Source organism: Falco punctatus (genome assembly GCF_963210335.1).
Source record: "Falco punctatus genome assembly, chromosome: 13".
Lineage (NCBI taxonomy): Eukaryota > Metazoa > Chordata > Aves > Falconiformes > Falconidae > Falco > Falco punctatus.
In genome coordinates, this window is record NC_137593.1 from 17,516,157 (window position 1) to 17,533,339 (window position 17,183).

The following is a 17,183-nucleotide window of genomic DNA, read 5'->3' on the forward strand; positions in this document are numbered from 1 at the left end:
GTGTGAACGAGTATATCCACAATAAGCATCTGTTATGTATGTTAATTCATATTATGTTGATTAAAACAAACAGCAAGCGGGTCTTTTAGCCTGGTATTTACTTACATATTAAAAAGTAGATCTGTGATCCAGTAGCCAGTAAATAACTTGACTCTTATCAAACCTTGAGGTATTGTATTGCAGCAGAAGTGCAGTAGCATTCATTGTGTCTTGAAACCTAAAATTCCAGTAATTGTGATGGTTATTCTGAATCCAAGGGTTTGCTTTTCAAAGGCTCTCTCCCTGTATGGAATTTAGTGACAACAACTGCTGCTTTGTTAGGCATTTCTTCCTCTTAAGACTGTGGGACAAACAGCTTTCAAAGCACCCCAAAATTATTAAAATACACAATTAAAATATCTAGGGTTTTAGCTTGATTTTTTTTGTTCATTGCTGTTTCCTATGATTTTGGCGCCTATATGGCAGTTCTGTGTTTTGTCGTATTGTTTGTGTAGGTTTATGTGGAGATTATGGCTGTTCTGAAACATAATGACCAGTCTACCAGGAGACTTGAAGACAGTGCATCTGATTTAAGTCAGCTGAGCACACAGACAGTGTTCTCCATGCTTGATCATCTCACTCAGTGGGCTAGACATAAGTTTCAAATAGTTATTGCTGAGAAAAACACTGGCAAGTCTAGCAAGGACAGAGGTGATTTAAAAAGTGAGTGATGCTTATTTTATATAAAGTGGCATTTACATTCTTCAAAAACTGTTTAAATTTGCTACTTCATATTATGACCATTTAAGAAGGCAATATTCAAATAATGTTAATCTGCTGTATGATTTCTTACCGTGGTATTGTGAGTTCCACGCCCTCCCACCCCAAATTCGTTATTTTGAATGCCTATTGTAAGAAATACAGATTTTAAACGAACAAAAAAACCACATTAATTTCTTGGTAGTTTTCTAAACATTCAGTTTAACATAGTCTATGCTGTCTTGTAAGGTGTAGGCTGTTCACCAGGATTGTTTTAAATAAATTATTGTTGACAGAAGAGAAAAATGGGATCTTAAATTAATCAGATTATCTCACAAATTGTAGAATAATTAACTGACTCTTGCTGCATAAGGTCATTCTTATAAATGAAACTTCAGTGGACAGGCTTTTCAAAAATGTCTTTTCTCTATAGCATCAAGTGAGGACTATGGAGAATACCAAAATGTGACACGGTTTCTAGACCTCATACCTCAGGATACACTAGCTGTGGCTTCCTTTCGTTCTAAGGCTTACACAAGGGCTGTGATGCACTTTGAATCATTTATCACAGAGAAGAAACAAAATATTCAGGAGCATCTTGGATTTCTTCAGGTTAAGTTCCTTTTGGGTTTTGTTTGTTGAATTTTAAAAAGAAAATAGACATTGATGAATAAAGCTTTGTCAGATTCTCTGGGATGGGAAGAAGAAAAGATGTAGTTAAGCTCTTGCTATTGGATACAAGTGTTCTGTCATCTGTCTTTAAGCAATGTTTAGTTCTTCCCCCTTGCTTGGCATGTTTCTTATATGAAAAAGTAGTAGCTTTCTAGTGTATAATAAAAGATCGTGAAACTTTGAAAACAGTTAAATGTGGTTTTGTTGAAAGCATAGCATTTATTACTTTTAATTAATTTTGTGCCCTTTGTCAGAGAAAACACAGCCAGCTATAATAACAAACAAAACCAGCAACAACCAAAAAAAAAGCCAAAACACATTTGAAGAAAAGCTGAGTGGCTTATTCTAAAGCAGAGAAAGAGTTAATGCTAAGGGTGTTGAAAATGATTTAAATTATTTTCAAGAAGTATTTTAACCTGTGGGATGAGCCTGTTTGTTGTTACTTATGGTTTAGATTCCACAGTGAATTTCACATTTGGAAAACTTAGTATATTCCTTTTCTACCTTATGTAAAATGCAGCTTCACATTATATAGCTTTATCACGTAATAACAGGATATTTATTTTGCACTTTACACAGATGGTTTCAGGTAACTAGATGTGTTATTCTTTATTCTTTCTTTAGTAGGAGATCATGAGTGTTACAGTATGCTAAGCAAAAGTAGGGCTCAACTCTGAAAGTAGCCCAGCAAAATTGTCATTTTCCATGAAATTTTAATGCCAAGAAGTCCTACAGAGTAGTTTGTTCTCCCTTTTCAAGATGATGTGTGATTCTAAGCACATTATATAAAATATCTTCTTGTTGTCTTAGAGTTGTTTTTAATGTACATCTCCAATTCTGTTTGAATAAAGAAATTGTATGCTGCTATGCATGAGCCAGATGGAGTAGCTGGGGTGAGTGCAATTCGGAAAGCAGAACCATCTCTCAAAGAACAAATCCTTGAACATGAAAGTATTGGCTTGTTAAGAGATGCAACAGCCTGCTATGATAGGGCTATCCAACTGGAACCTGATCAGGTAAATACAAGATAAATTCTTCTATTAATTTTTTTTATCCTTCTTAACTAACACAAGATAAAGCCAAAAATACTTCTTTAGAATATTTAAGTAAAATGGGATCATAAGAGTTTGCTGTGGCAGTTGCTGGATAATTATTGCTATTGGAAGTGTCTTATGAACTGAAACAAACCCAATAAGAGATTTACGCTGTAATTGGCAGGCTTGGATTAACAGTTAGATGTTTTTGCTGGGACAGCTTACCATTTAAAGTTCAGCCTTTGCCTGGAAAGGCCTGGAATTGGATTGCTTAAATATCAATCAGTAGTGGTACATGGCAAGAGAATTATTAAAGCAGGTTGCCACAGGTTTTATTCAAAGTAATTCTGACTGCTTTTGATTGTTGACATCCAGAGAAAATCTTCATAATATAAAAGCAGTTGGAAATTGATTACAGAAAAGTTAAAATTATTTGTCTTCTGTTCCCCTTTCCTTTCCTTTATTTGGAACATAAACATAAGGTACTGCAAAACTAAACAGTACTGGAAAACTGTCATGCTTTCCATATGCCAAAATGAATATACAGGCATGTGATGACAAGCACAAAAAGGAAGCTGAAGACATGTATTACCCATTCTATATTTAAAATACTCTTCTAATGGAAGCTGGTAAAAACTTTCCTAGGCTAGGATATCCCTATGGTTTCTTACGCTTCCCTATGAAGCAGAGGTTATCTAGCACAGCTGATAACAGGTATGGTAAACAGAGTGTTTTGATGGCCCTGCTTCATTCCCAGAGTTTGAAAAATGCTTTCATGAAAAGTGAAATTGCTGTGAGGTTTGGGGTTATTTCCTTCCTGTGATTTTTTTTCTTCTAGTTGTTGCTCATTTCTTTAAATATTCACAGCTCTGATTGGGGTATTAATAAATCACTGTCAAACTATATTTGTGGTGAGGTACATTTCAAAAACAGCCAGTGGTGATTTCTTTGGTAGTCATAGACCTTTAATTTTGAATATTCATTTAGATTATGGTGCAATTAGTTATGCTTTTTCATATTATAAAAAGCCTCCAAACGGACATATTTCTTCCTTCAGACTACCATGAATTTCATCATTGTATTGTGGGTGGTTTTCTTCATATGGTAGTTTGTTGGTTTTTTTTCCCCTTCTATTTCTAGATTATTCATTATCATGGTGTAGTGAAGTCCATGTTAGGCCTTGGCCAGTTATCTACTGTGATTACTCAGGTCAATGGAGTGCTTGCAAACAGGTACTGTAAGCATCTAATACAATGTTTATTTGAGTAATACGAAGCTCATGTGTTATACCTGTGTCTCACTAACCATTTTAAAGCTCATGTGTTATACCTGTGTCTCACTAACCATTTTAATGCATTATTAAGCATTTGATGCTATCGAGCATACCTAGCAGTGTGAAGCTAGAAAATAAGGGCTTTGTCTAGAAAATTTTTATTTCAAGTCTTCCAGAAATGTTAGTACTTCCTTTCTGTACTGTGTGCACTGTTGATATGTGCTTTAATTTGTTAAATAGAAACTTTATTCATGCCTTGGATGCTATTGGTTCCATAGCTATTCTGTAGCCTAATAGGGTAAATGAACTGAAAGATGGTGGTTTTTAAAATGTACCCTAGAAGTTAAATACACTTGGAAATTGAATCTGTGAGATCGTGTCGTACAGCTATTATGTGTTATCAGTGCATACCCTTTGGTTTTATTGAATTTTATTAGAAGCAAGCTTACCTTGCATCTTCTTAAGTAAGAGAACTTTTTTACAAATAATATTTGATAATATATGTAGGACTAACATACTGAGGGGGAAAGGAAAAAAAAATTGAGTTTAGCATGCACTTTTATTGCCTTCATTTTCTTCTAATAGGTCTGAATGGATTTCTGAATTGAACACTTACAGAGTAGAAGCAGCCTGGAAACTGTCAAGATGGGATTTACTGGAAAACTATTTGGCTTCAGGTAAGTTGTCGTGATATCAAAATATGAATACTTCCTTGCATTTCTGAACAGATACATGTTTTAGTCTAATCATCTTGAATCAAGAGGCAGCTACTGTAATTTTTTAGTCTTGGGTTCTGCTGGCAGGGGGGTTGGTTCTGACAGTCTTCTAGACTTTGTAAATGTATTTGATTGTAAACCATATAGCCTTTACGCAGAAATTTTTAACTGAGCATAAGGGCAAATTTCTTCTGGGTTGGTTTGAAGAGGGTGCCTCGTGAGGTGGAATTATACAGTATTTCTAAAATTAAATCAGTCAGTTCTGAGAAACTTGTTTTTCCAGTCATATGTTAAGACAAATTTGCGTGTTCTGATTAAGCTGCTTAAAGAAACAGATTTTGAGAGGCTTTTGTTCTCCCCAAAGATGTGAAATCCACTACTTGGAGTGTCAGACTGGGACATCTATTATTATCAGCCAAGAAGAAAAATGAAGCAGCTTTTTATGAAACTCTCAAGGTTGTTCGAGCAGAACAGATTGTACCCCTTTCAGCAGCGAGCTTTGAAAGAGGATCCTATCAGCGAGGATATGAACATATTATCAGGTTTCTGATTTTTCTGATTTTCTGTTTTCAAGAAATGGATTTACAGAAATCACATAATCACATAATTATGTATGCAGCAGCAGGAATTTTCCATTTCCACAATAAATGGTTTTCTGTCACCTCTTTTTTTAATACTCGCCCAGTTGGAAACCTTTGATCAATTGGGAATTTACATTTGTCACCCATGAAAAGTATTTACAGTGGAACTGTTCGGTATAGTCTTTCAGAATCAGCAAGCAAGTTTATATAAATATCAGGTAATAAAAATCAATGATTTAATTCCGTGCTTAAAGCAGTACATACAGGCCAGTAACTCTGTTAAGAGCTGGCTTTCAATCTGTATGGTGGCCTAAAAGCACTCCCCACTTTAATCAGTAAAGAGCAGTGAGAATACAAACCCCATCCCTCTCAGTAGTTTTACCTTTTTTAATAGATTTTGAAGTTGGCTGTAGTAGACTAAAAAGTGATTAGTGTTTTTTTTAATGTTAAAAGCTGAATGCTTCCTCTGCACTGTAAATGCATCCTTATGGCAAGATATTGCATGAAATTAGACAGTTGAAGTATATATTTCTTAATTATTAATCCTATAATATGGTTGGTAATTTTTGCAGTGTGGTTTCATTTAGGAAATGGTGTTTGAGTATTGAGAAAGCAGTGTTTCAAAATAGTTTGATTTAGCTGTTGGTCTGGGCTACTCAGAAGACACTTTTTCCGTTAGACTTACTTAGTACACTTTGACACTGCCAATGAGAACACAAGTGTTTACAAGCTCTAAGCTTTGCAGCTTTACAGTGACAGCTAATAGCAGTGGTATTTTTAAGTAAATGCAATCACTTTTATTGTAAAGGAGGTGTTTAAGTAACAGATAGTATTTTACCTCTAAAATGGTATTTGTTGAAAATACCTGAATTTTTGAGGATTTATCGCTAAAAGGAATGGATAGAAATGTTTCTAAAGGTTGACTTTCTCTCCAAGTGATCTTCATTGTCTCTGTGTTCAGCAGCTTGGCAAAGGAAAAGTGAGAAAACGACTAAATCAGTTCAAAAATCCTTGATTTTGTGTGTCTGGTTTTGCTGCTTTTTTGCTTTTAAAAGAAATCTTACTCTTTGAAGTTACTCACATGGCCAGCTTTTAGAAAGAGAATGGCAATTTTTTTTTATAAAACTTGCATAAATCTCAAACAGCAAACAAGTTTCAATGATTTTTTTGCCTTTGTTTTTCTAATACAGGTTGCATATGCTGTGTGAGTTGGAACATAGTATTGGACCAGTGTTTCAGCAACCAGATGGTGACCACAGTAGAGATTCCCTGAATTGGTGTGCTCGTATTGAAATGACCCAAAACTCTTACAGAGCAAAAGAACCCATTTTAGCACTGAGAAGGGCTTTGCTTAGTCTCAGTAAAAGGTGAGAACATGACTATTTCTTGCCTGTGTTGTGTTCTTAGTAATATTGTAGTTTTTCCTTATGTGTGTTAGAAGATAAAACTTGGAAAATTTGTGTTGTAGCAATCTTTTCCAATGTTACATGCCTTCAAAATAGAAGGGAAAAAGTGGTGTCCATGGTGGTGGAAAGGCATAATCAGGGTGGAAAGAGTATTTGTTTCTAGGCCTACACGGAGAAAAGTGAAACAGATGTATTACTAATAATTTTAAATTATTTCTATGTAGTTTATAGCTTATTGAGAAATTCTGTGCTTCAACATGTGATAATTACTTCAGATTGTACAGTAGCATTCATCACTGAAATTTTTCGTTTTCTGCCAAAATATCTCTGCAGCCAGGATTACAGTGAGCTTGTTGGTCAGTGTTGGCTCCAAAGTGCTAGAGTTGCAAGAAAAGCCGGTCATCACCAGACTGCATATAATGCTCTTCTGAATGCTGGGGAATCTACACTCTCAGAACTTTACATAGAAAGAGCAAAGTGGCTCTGGTCCAAGGTAAAGAAAATAAAGATGGAATTTACTTTCTTACCTGCAAGAAAATAATCTTTTCAGTTTTCTTCAGGTAAAAAAGGCACACAATCAGTATGCATAATCCAAAATATGTTAGCTGGCACTATCAACACATTCTGGTTGCAGTTGAGCAATGGGAATTTTTTACTTCCAGCTGCTAGTCAGCCCTTTACTGTATCTATTAACTCTCCTGGCAGCTATGTATAAAACTAGTGGGTTACCTGCCTCTGTCAAAGCAGCCCAGGCAAATTTAAATTATCTTAATAGTAGACTTTTCCTTAATTTGTGTACTTTTAATAGGGGTAGGCAGCAAAAATGGGAGCAATTATTGTGGTAAACCTAAAAGGACAACAGTGCTGAGATAACAAAGGAATATAAGAATCACTTGATGTCAGTAATATTCAGTTACCAGAGCCAAAATGATCTAGAACACGCCGAGGGACATAGCTTTGCCTTAATAACAACTATAAGATTGACGTTCTACATCTGTCTTATTGAATGTATAAAATGTTTTCCTCTTTCCCTTAGGGTGAGGTTCATGAGGCACTCATTGTTCTCCAAAAGGGAGTTGAGTTATGTTTCCCTGAAAATAAAGCACCGTGCAGTAGCAAAACTCAGCTCATCCATGGTCGGGCAATGCTGCTAGTGGGTAGATTTATGGAAGAAACTGCTAACTTTGAAAGCAATGCAGTTATGAAAAAGTATAAGGTAATATACTAGTGTTAACAAGACAGCAGTTTTGAATAATAATATGTACCTTAAGTAAGCTATTGTTATGCTTCTAATGATGTCAATCAAGGATAACATCAGTGGAATTAAATGGTATCTCAGTGTGTAGGAGGGAAGTAGTTTTTTTGTAAAGATTTAACTATCTGGGTTAGCTTGAATATAACACATCAATACAGGGACGTCTACAGTTCCTAACAGTGGGAACTAAGAATACCTAATATAGCTCTTTTAAAGTAAAAAAAACAAATTACAGGAGCATGGTTTTTTTCTTGTGCATGCACAAATTAGAATGCCTCGATAAAGTGTGTGCATACTGAAATAACGTGACGACACATTGTACTATTCAGGGTTACTTCTCTCTCTGGTGGTGACTTGTAACTTGCAGTCTCTGTTGAACTAGGAAAAGGGGCAGATGGTGTGTGTTTCTTCAACAACACAGTGCTACACTGTTTCATCTTACTACACCAGTGAAATACTGTTTGGCATTGATTAATATTCCTACTAAATGTGTAGTTGATGCAGTGCTTTATGCTTCCTTAGAAGTAGTATGTCTCCTATCCAGGTTCTGACACTTGATACTGTTAATAGTTACTGCTGTCCTACTAATTAAAATACTTATGTAACAGTCATTTGGAGAAAAATTTTAACAGTTCTATTAAATCAAATGAAGGTTTAAATAATTCAAACTAATGAAATTTTGGAGGATAATATTAAAATACTAATGCTTAGAATTCTCTACTCTCTAAATATTGGTGCTGGAAACAAGCCAGTGTTATTAGAGAATGGATGTTCTACTTGCTGTGTTATTTCTTTTCTAATATGTGTCACAAATTTTTGTTTCGTTTTGGTTTTCTTTTAAACCACGTGATTTAGAAGGAAAACAGGAATGTGAAAAACATAAAATCATAGAATCATGTAGGTTGGAAAAGACCTTTAAAATTGAGTCCAACTACTGACAGCCTGCACTTTCATTTTTCAAAAAACTGTGAGAACCCAGTATTGAGTTGATCAGGAACTTGATTATAATCTTTTTAAAGAAACAGTAATCTCTGAAATTTTTAAAGAAACTATGGATTCTCTGTAATCCTGTTGTGAATTATCTTGCTGTCTCTAAATCCAAAAGGTATTTTAAGAACAGACTTTTAGTTTGTACAGGCATTTTTCTTGGGGCAAAATTATAATTTTTTGAGTTACAAAGTTACAATTAATACTTTTTTGCATGTACTTTGCACAGAGGTAACTAATACAAGATTCTTGTTTCTTGATACTTTTTTTTATTATTATTGAGTTGAGTTTTTTAATTTTAAATTTAGCATCCTTTCAAAAGTAAATATCTCTTCTTGATTTTGTTGCAGGATGTTACGGTTTTCTTGCCAGAATGGGAAGATGGACATTTTTATCTTGCTAAATACTATGATAAATTAATGCCAATGGTAACTGACAACAAGATGGAAAAACAAGGAGATTTGATTAGATACATAGTTCATCATTTTGGGAGGTTAGACCCTGGGGGAACTTTGCTTAGGTTCTATAGAAGGTTGACTATTATACTGAAAAAACTTTATAGGAATGTATTGTCTTTCAACAATTCAAACTGACTCGAACTTTTCTGCAATAATGTCAAACAAAATACTGCACGCTTCCTTTTTGTTTTCATACCTACTTAATTTTACTTCTGGCTAAGCAATTTTCTGTTTTGTGCAAGACAATTATTTTATCTGCAGTTTTGATTACTAAAAAACAAAGCTTTGTTTAGTAAGCTTTAGCTGTTACAGATGGATTAAAATCATGAACATAAATTTCTAAAGTCCAGAATGGAATGTGAAACAATTTAGGATGTAAAATTTGTAGTGTTTCTAATGTATATCATTAACATGCTGTCATTTCAACATGTAATCACAGGTCTCTGCAGTATGGAAACCAATTCATCTATCAGTCAATGCCAAGAATGCTATCTTTATGGCTGGACTTTGGAGCAAAAGCATATGAATGTGATAAAGGTAGAACTTTTTTTTCTAGTACATACTTCCTGTGCCATACTTTAGAGTATATGATAGAAAGAGCGGTGAAGTATACTTACAGTTCTTTGTTTAGCTTTATTGCCTGTGGTTATATGGAAACAAGAAAATACTGCTATTATTTTAAATTACAGGATGTTAATATGCAAGGGATTATTAATTATTCTAATTAACCCTTTTTTAAAAATACATAATGAGATAACATTGCTTCTCAGGTAGTTTAAGTCAACGAACAGATTTAGGGAAAATCCTTAATGTCACCAGTCACCTCTCCTAAAATGCTTCATGAGTAATGAGTAGTGGGTTTGTATGCACCTGCTACAGTAAGGTGTTAGGCTTTGAGGCTTTTTTCCAGTGTCTTGCTTCCAGTTGATGAAAGAATTTTGCTGAAATTTAAATGGGGGGGTGGGGGCAGGAATCCTGTAGGCAGCATCAAGGCATTTGAAACTACTATCATAGATGCATTTTGGGTGGGAGATACTTCTGTACAAATGAGAATTACAAACATTGCCTGCATGTCTAGAGTGAAGCAGATAGTTGTGGCTTCTTGATCTTGACCTGGTTCTGTACACTTAGGTCAACTGAATTTAGCTGCAGGCACATGAGATGCTGCTTTTTGTGTTGTCGATGTGCAGCTCATGCTGGGCCCTCAGGGGCAGGCATGGAGATAGGAGCAAATGTGCTAGTTTCATCCCTTGTAAAGGTTTTCTTTATTTTCGCTCCACTAAAGATCATTGGAGTTCTTTTACCAGAGAAATACATGGAGTGTTTTTGTTTTGTTCTATGCCATTGCATCATTTTGGAGGAATGATAATGTTTTATTTTGAAGGTGTAAGGAGAGCTTTTCTGATACAGTCTGTATATGTCCCTGTTGTCTGTGCTTATTTCCTGTTATTCCGATTAGTTAAATAGCATATGTATTGTCATTGTATATTACGTTAAAAAGAACGTTACAGTAGAAGCTTTTCTTTTGCCGCCTTTGGTGGGTTTTTTTTCTTGCTTATGAAAATTACCAACAAAATATGTTTGTGTGGCTGTGATTTAAATTGCATTTCAGATGGGGGAAAAAAGGGAGCATAATCTTGTTCTCTTGTGTTTTTCAGCTAGTCGTTCAGAACGTGTTCAAATGAAAAATGATTTATCTAAAATAAATAAGGTGATTACAGAGCACACAAATCACCTGGCACCCTACCAGTTTCTGACAGCTTTTTCTCAGTTAATCTCCCGAATCTGCCATTCTCATGATGAAGTCTTCGCAGTTCTGATGGTGATTGTTGCTAAAGTATTTTTAGCCTATCCACAGCAAGCAATGTGGATGATGACTGCTGTGTCCAAGGTATCTTGATAAGTATAGCTACACCTGTTATTACGTTTGTAAAACTATTTTCATCAGAGAGAAATGTCACTCTACCCTATTTTACTTAAAGATGATAAGGAATGGAGAGTTTCCATTGCTGTGATACAGTGTTGTGGAACAGGGTATCAATGTTGTCACTGCAAAAGATGTTATTGTAATCTAAAGTTCAGATATTACAGTTAAAATGTTTCAAATTAGGTTGCTAACATGCATCCTGATTTGTATGATGTATTAGGAAAGGAAATTTGAAAAACAAATGAATTGGGTGGCTATGGACAAGAGGTTTTGTTGGTTTTAATATTGTAATAGTACTTCCAGTTTTATTATCAACTCTATGCCTTCATTAAAATGAGATAGACATACCACTTAGTCCTAATACTTAACTGGTAGTAGGGTTGTTCCAAAGCAAATTGGAAAGCATCGTGCATACTATTTCTTTAAGGCTGGTGAAATAACGTTCAGATCACTAGCATATTCCTGAATATTGGCTTTTATGTTGTGGGACTCCCAAGAATGGTTTCGCAAAGATAATACCCCCACACACAGACACACACCCCAACCGTACCACTTGAGTACTTGTTCAGGTCCCAGATTTTGGTTGGAGAACTTCCTTCTCCAGATAGTAGATACTAGAGTATATTAATATAGTAGATAGTAGACTATATAAATTACTGGGAGGGTGTGGGTGTTTGGATTCTTTAATGGATTTGACTGTTGTTTTAATAAATGTTAACTTTGCTCTTTTTTCAGTCTTCTTACCCTATGCGTGTCAATAGATGCAAGGAAATTCTAAACAAAGCCATTCACATGAAGGAATCTTTAGGAAAATTTATTGGAGATGCAACACGCCTTACAGATAGGCTGTTAGAACTATGCAACAAACCGGTAATTAAAAACATAAACCAATTAATGCATGTAATAGGATTATTCAGAAATGTTATAGAAAAAGCTTCTTCTGATAGCTTTCATTAGCCAATTCATTACATCATTGCATCTTAACTTGTAAAAGATTTTACTTTTTACTTAATAAAAATATTCAGAAGAGTAGAAAATAGCTAGACATTGAGCACACTTTAAAATATTTCAGTACCTAATGGTACATTTCACAGTGCATGGGCTTTACATTATTCGGTGCTTTCATGTATGATTCTTGGCCAGTAACTTTCACAGAGTTTTACTGTAAGAATAGGCTGGTTGTGTTTTTCATGAACAAATGCACTTGATAATAAAGGTAAAAATAAATATTTCATTATTCTGTATTTACATTCAGAGTGAAAAATTCATGTGCCATAATGGGCAGATATACTTACTTTTGACCACTCCCATTTAATTTGATATGTAATTAGCCATTTTTCTTCTTACTATAAGCATTTGTTACTCTATTCTATTTGTTAGTTGATATGAGTAGTAATAACAGTAATATTTTGAGTGTTTATTGTTAAATTTTGAATATTTCTTTTCAAGGTTGATGGAAACAGCTCAACATTAAGTATGAATATTCATTTCAGAGCACTTAAGAGATTAGTAGAAGAGCAGACATTTAGTGAAATTCTCATTCCCTTACAATCTGTAATGATACCAACTCTTCCTTCAACTCCTGGTACACATACTAACCATGAACCTTTTCCTGGACGGTGGGCCTACATTGCAGGCTTTGACGATGCGGTAAGCCTGTGGCTGGCACCTCATTTTAATCTTCATGTTCAACAAATGTAGCTGCAAATATATTTTGGTTCCCTAGAAATGGAGGAGTGGACTTCATAATTACTTTCATGGAAACTTGAGTGGCTTCTGTCATGACAACCTGAGACAGATATGGCCTCTTGGTATTTAGCTGAAGATATGGCCAGTGGTTAACGTGGTGTAACACCATGGAAGTGCTAATGTGATTGGTTGCAGTGGTTTATTACAGTTAGACACTTTGTTTTTTATGACCTGATACATGTGTTAATAAAGAATTTCATTTTTTCCTTAGGTGGAAATTCTTGCCTCACTTCAAAAGCCAAAAAAGATCACCTTAAAAGGTTCAGATGGGAAATCTTACATTATGATGTGTAAGCCAAAAGACGATCTAAGAAAAGACTGTCGGCTCATGGAATTCAACTCCCTTATTAATAAGGTTTGATGAGTTAGACAATCAGTTGCATTATGTTTATTGAGCAGAATAAAATGCTGAATATTGAACAAAAAGCCACAACCAACTTACCTTGAGATAAAGCTTACTGGAAGGGAAGTAAACTTGCAAAATACCTTGTTTCGGCAGAAATTAGTAGCAATTGATAATAAGGAATTGCTTATTCCAGAAAAAATATACAGGAAAGATTATTTACAGTAAATAACTGCAAACATTCTGCTGTCATGCTTCATATTTCTTGTTCAGGATTTTCTAATATTTTTAATGAGAAATAGGTAAATTTATCTTTTCATACTATAAGTGTTGCTATACCTATTTTAGTTGTGTTTTGCTTCTTGGCAATATGCTTAAGGTTAAGGTACCATGTTTTCTATGAGGTTAAAGCAAATTATGGCATCTCTGAAATACTAAAAAACTTATTTAAAATAATGGGTTTAAGGATTTAAGCCATGCACAAGTTATGCAGTTAGACTTTATTGTGTAATTCTCTTTTTTTAATTTAATTTGGAGAACAGGTGCACATTTTGCTTGCATTTGACCAGTGCGGACGGCGAGGCTTAGAATTTTAAATTCTAGATTATGTCATTGGAAAAAGATATACATGGAATGGTTAATTTTATTGATATATTTTGATCGTGTCCATGTTATCTGTTAATCTAATTTTTCTTTTGTGAATAGTGCTTAAGAAAAGATGCGGAATCACGTAGGCGAGAGCTCCATATTCGAACCTATGCAGTTATTCCATTAAATGATGAATGTGGCATAATTGAATGGGTGAACAATACTGCTGGTTTTAGAAATATCCTGATAAAACTTTATAAGGAGAAAGGTAAATAAATATATTAGACTATAGTGATACTTCATTTTATTTTTTTTAAAGAGCTTTTATATTAATTAGTAAATGAGACCAACAGCAAGGATCAGACTAAATTCTAGCAAGATGCATTCATGTGTGTTTTTAATTATATGCAAGATATTATTATTCAGACTTTTACTTTTAAATGGAAGAAAATTGGTGCTTGCAATAAACAAGGTCCTTAAGAGAACTGATAACACAATCATTTTAATATATTCTTTTATACAATGATGCAAATCATTTCAGCAGTGGTGCCAGCAGCATGGGAATGTATGTGCAGCAGTGAATAATAGAAAAGAGTATGGGCTTTTTCTTTAGATTTGATCTGTTGCTTTTCATTTCTGTTACATTTGTGTGAGATAACAAAGATAATTTAGAATTGACTCAAGGTTGAGGGTGCAGCAGTTTTAGAGGGAAAAGATCAGATTTTTGACTTCTTGTTAACAAAGCAACTTCCTGGTTAGTGCAGTAAAATTTGGAGGGGAAATTTAACACATTATCTGTATGTATGCAGACATCAAGGAGTTTGGAACTTGAAATATCTCAACTGAATATAATGAATGGCTTTATGAGGGTGTTGTGGGTTTGTTGGGTTTTTTTGTGTTTGTGTGTTCCTCTGACTCCACCCCATGGCAACCACTAAAACTGGTGGGTTGTTTCCAGGTCTTTTCTTAACATTATGATTTTTTTAATTTACTTTCCAGTAACTCATCACCGTGTTCTATGGGTTATTTTCCATTTGTTCATTTATTTCAACTTTATGGAGACGTTTTATCTTCTCTAAAATATTATATTGTAATAGTACTTACAAGGCTTTATTTGGGAATTTCTTTTACTTAATTGAGGTGTATTACAGGTATCTATATGACTGGAAAAGAACTGCGTCAGTATATGCTTCCAAAGTCAGCGCCTTTGTCTGAAAAGCTGAAAATGTTCAAGGAAGTCCTTCTGCCTCGTCATCCTCCTGTCTTTCATGAATGGTTTCTTAGAACGTTTCCTGATCCTACCTCATGGTGAGTAAGTGGGATTGGGCTAGCTCAAGGATATCTACTTTGTGTATTTCACTAAACATTAATGGTACTACTGAAAAGGACAAGTAACCCAAGGATGTGACTTTAGACATGCATATCTGATTCTTATTTCCACAGGTACAACAGTAGGTCAGCCTATTGTCGTTCTGTTGCAGTTATGTCAATGGTAGGTTACATACTTGGTCTAGGAGACCGTCATGGTGAAAACATCCTGTTTGATTCTTTGACCGGTGAATGTGTGCATGTGGATTTCAACTGCCTTTTTAATAAGGTGAGAAATGCCACTTGCTGTGCTTGCTGTTTATTTTTACATGCATGTAAATTACAAATGTCTACTGTTTGGGGGTTTTCCCACTTTTTTTTTTTTATTGTTAATATATCTGTTGTGTTGTCTCTCTCATTTGTCTCTTATTTATACCCAACACACAGTCTGGGATATTTGAAGAGTATGCGATTGTCCTGTGTACTGCATTAATGAAAGCCAGCTTTTTGATTTAGCCACTATCAGATGAGCTCATATGGATACACTGAAATAGCCCACATTTTAAAGTGTTTGTATTTTGTGACTCCTCTGTCTTTACTATCACCCTTCAAAGCAAGCTGTAATTGCTATATTGAGAATTCTGCTGCTGTGAAGAGTTTTGTGGGTGGTTTTTTTTCCTCTCACACAAATTCGGCACAACATTTCCAATGGTGCTGTTAAAATAGCAGAAATTGTGGTCAGGGTGGGATTTGGAGTGTTGGTGTTTCTGTTGAAAGATGCTTTTGGTGTGGGACGTGCCCTTGTTAATTCAAATAAGTGAGGTAGAGATATAGTTAGTTTATTTCTTCTGCTTTATTTTCAGTAAATATGAATTCTCCTACATAACCTGTAATTAAAAGATACAATTGTTTTTAAGCTAACTTGCATATTATAAAAGAAAAGTTAGCATTTTGCATGAGACTACAGAGCAGCAATTTATATACAGCGAATTTTTATACCCTGTATTATTGTATTAAAACAGGGAATAAGATGTTCTTTGGACATTGGTATCCTTTTTCACTGTAACTTCCCTTTAACGGCTGAGGAGGACTGTGATCTAAGCAAACATCTCTTGTCAGCTAGGAAACTGCCACTGGCAAAGATAGGGGAAAACCACTAAAAACAAGGCAGAAGTTACCCTTTATTTTAATAATGCTTGAAATGCTTGGGGCATACCCTTTTTTTATCAATGTAAAGGGAGAAACTTTTGAAGTTCCGGAAATCGTTCCTTTTCGTCTCACTCACAACATGGTTAATGGAATGGGTCCAATGGGAACAGAAGGTCTCTTCCGAAGAGCTTGTGAAGTCACAATGAGGCTTATGCGTGATCAAAGGGAGCCTCTAATGAGGTATGGCAACTGGGTTTGCTACAAACGCTGAAAAAGCTGTCTGTAGTCTAAACATCTTAAACAGTAACTGCTGGTGAATATGCCAGTCCCAGCATATGCCTGTCATGCAGCTCAGTCTTACTGTGGCATGCAGTTAAATATAAACAGAGATGATAAATACTCCCTGCTAACTTTAGACTCCCATCAGTGCCCTTGCTTTGAAAATTAAATGTATTATATGTATCTTATCCTTTTTTTATTTTTTATTTACTTAGTGTCTTAAAGACTTTTATCCACGATCCTCTTGTGGAATGGAGTAAACCTGTTAAAGGGAATACAAAAGCACAGGTGAACGAAACTGGAGAAATTGTCAATGAAAAGGTTAGTTTAAAATGAATATAAAGTATCCAAATGTCAAATGTCCATTATGGTTGCAAGTTCAATATTTCCTAACTGAAATCTTAACTGTCTTGTTTTTTGTTTCATTTAAAAATTCTTCTGGTTATTTCTTCTTGATTATCTCTGTGTTCATAACTTTTATCCATAAAGAGACTATTTTATTGATGGAAAGCGGAATTTATCTATTAAAGAACCCAACAAAATACAGCCTGTAATTTAGTGTTACTAAATCAAGGAAAACATCAACAGAAGCAGGAGAATAGGCAAGGCTCTTGCTACCTCTCACTCTGACTGTTGCACAGTCCTCCACATTTATAGTGATGGTAACATCTGGAGTTCTTGCCACGTATATTTTTGTGCTTTTTATGAGTGGATGCTTAT

At 34.8% G+C, this 17,183-nt stretch overlaps 1 protein-coding gene across 2 annotated transcripts in view; it reads left to right on the forward strand.

The window, feature by feature from the left end:
• The window catches only part of ATR (ATR checkpoint kinase), a 42,732-nt gene that overhangs the window by 23,969 nt on the left and 1,580 nt on the right, over window positions 1-17,183 (forward strand). For both annotated transcript variants that reach the window (XM_080409576.1, XM_080409577.1), the window contains 20 exons: window positions 495-702; window positions 1,172-1,350; window positions 2,262-2,426; window positions 3,585-3,676; window positions 4,303-4,394; window positions 4,798-4,975; window positions 6,205-6,381; window positions 6,754-6,913; window positions 7,457-7,636; window positions 9,013-9,155; window positions 9,560-9,657; window positions 10,779-11,011; window positions 11,783-11,917; window positions 12,497-12,697; window positions 13,008-13,151; window positions 13,845-13,995; window positions 14,879-15,035; window positions 15,171-15,324; window positions 16,273-16,424; window positions 16,679-16,784. In XM_080409576.1, the coding sequence (XP_080265702.1) occupies window positions 495-702; window positions 1,172-1,350; window positions 2,262-2,426; window positions 3,585-3,676; window positions 4,303-4,394; window positions 4,798-4,975; window positions 6,205-6,381; window positions 6,754-6,913; window positions 7,457-7,636; window positions 9,013-9,155; window positions 9,560-9,657; window positions 10,779-11,011; window positions 11,783-11,917; window positions 12,497-12,697; window positions 13,008-13,151; window positions 13,845-13,995; window positions 14,879-15,035; window positions 15,171-15,324; window positions 16,273-16,424; window positions 16,679-16,784 (3,105 nt within the window). The remainder of the gene's footprint in view (window positions 1-494; window positions 703-1,171; window positions 1,351-2,261; window positions 2,427-3,584; window positions 3,677-4,302; window positions 4,395-4,797; window positions 4,976-6,204; window positions 6,382-6,753; window positions 6,914-7,456; window positions 7,637-9,012; window positions 9,156-9,559; window positions 9,658-10,778; window positions 11,012-11,782; window positions 11,918-12,496; window positions 12,698-13,007; window positions 13,152-13,844; window positions 13,996-14,878; window positions 15,036-15,170; window positions 15,325-16,272; window positions 16,425-16,678; window positions 16,785-17,183) is intronic.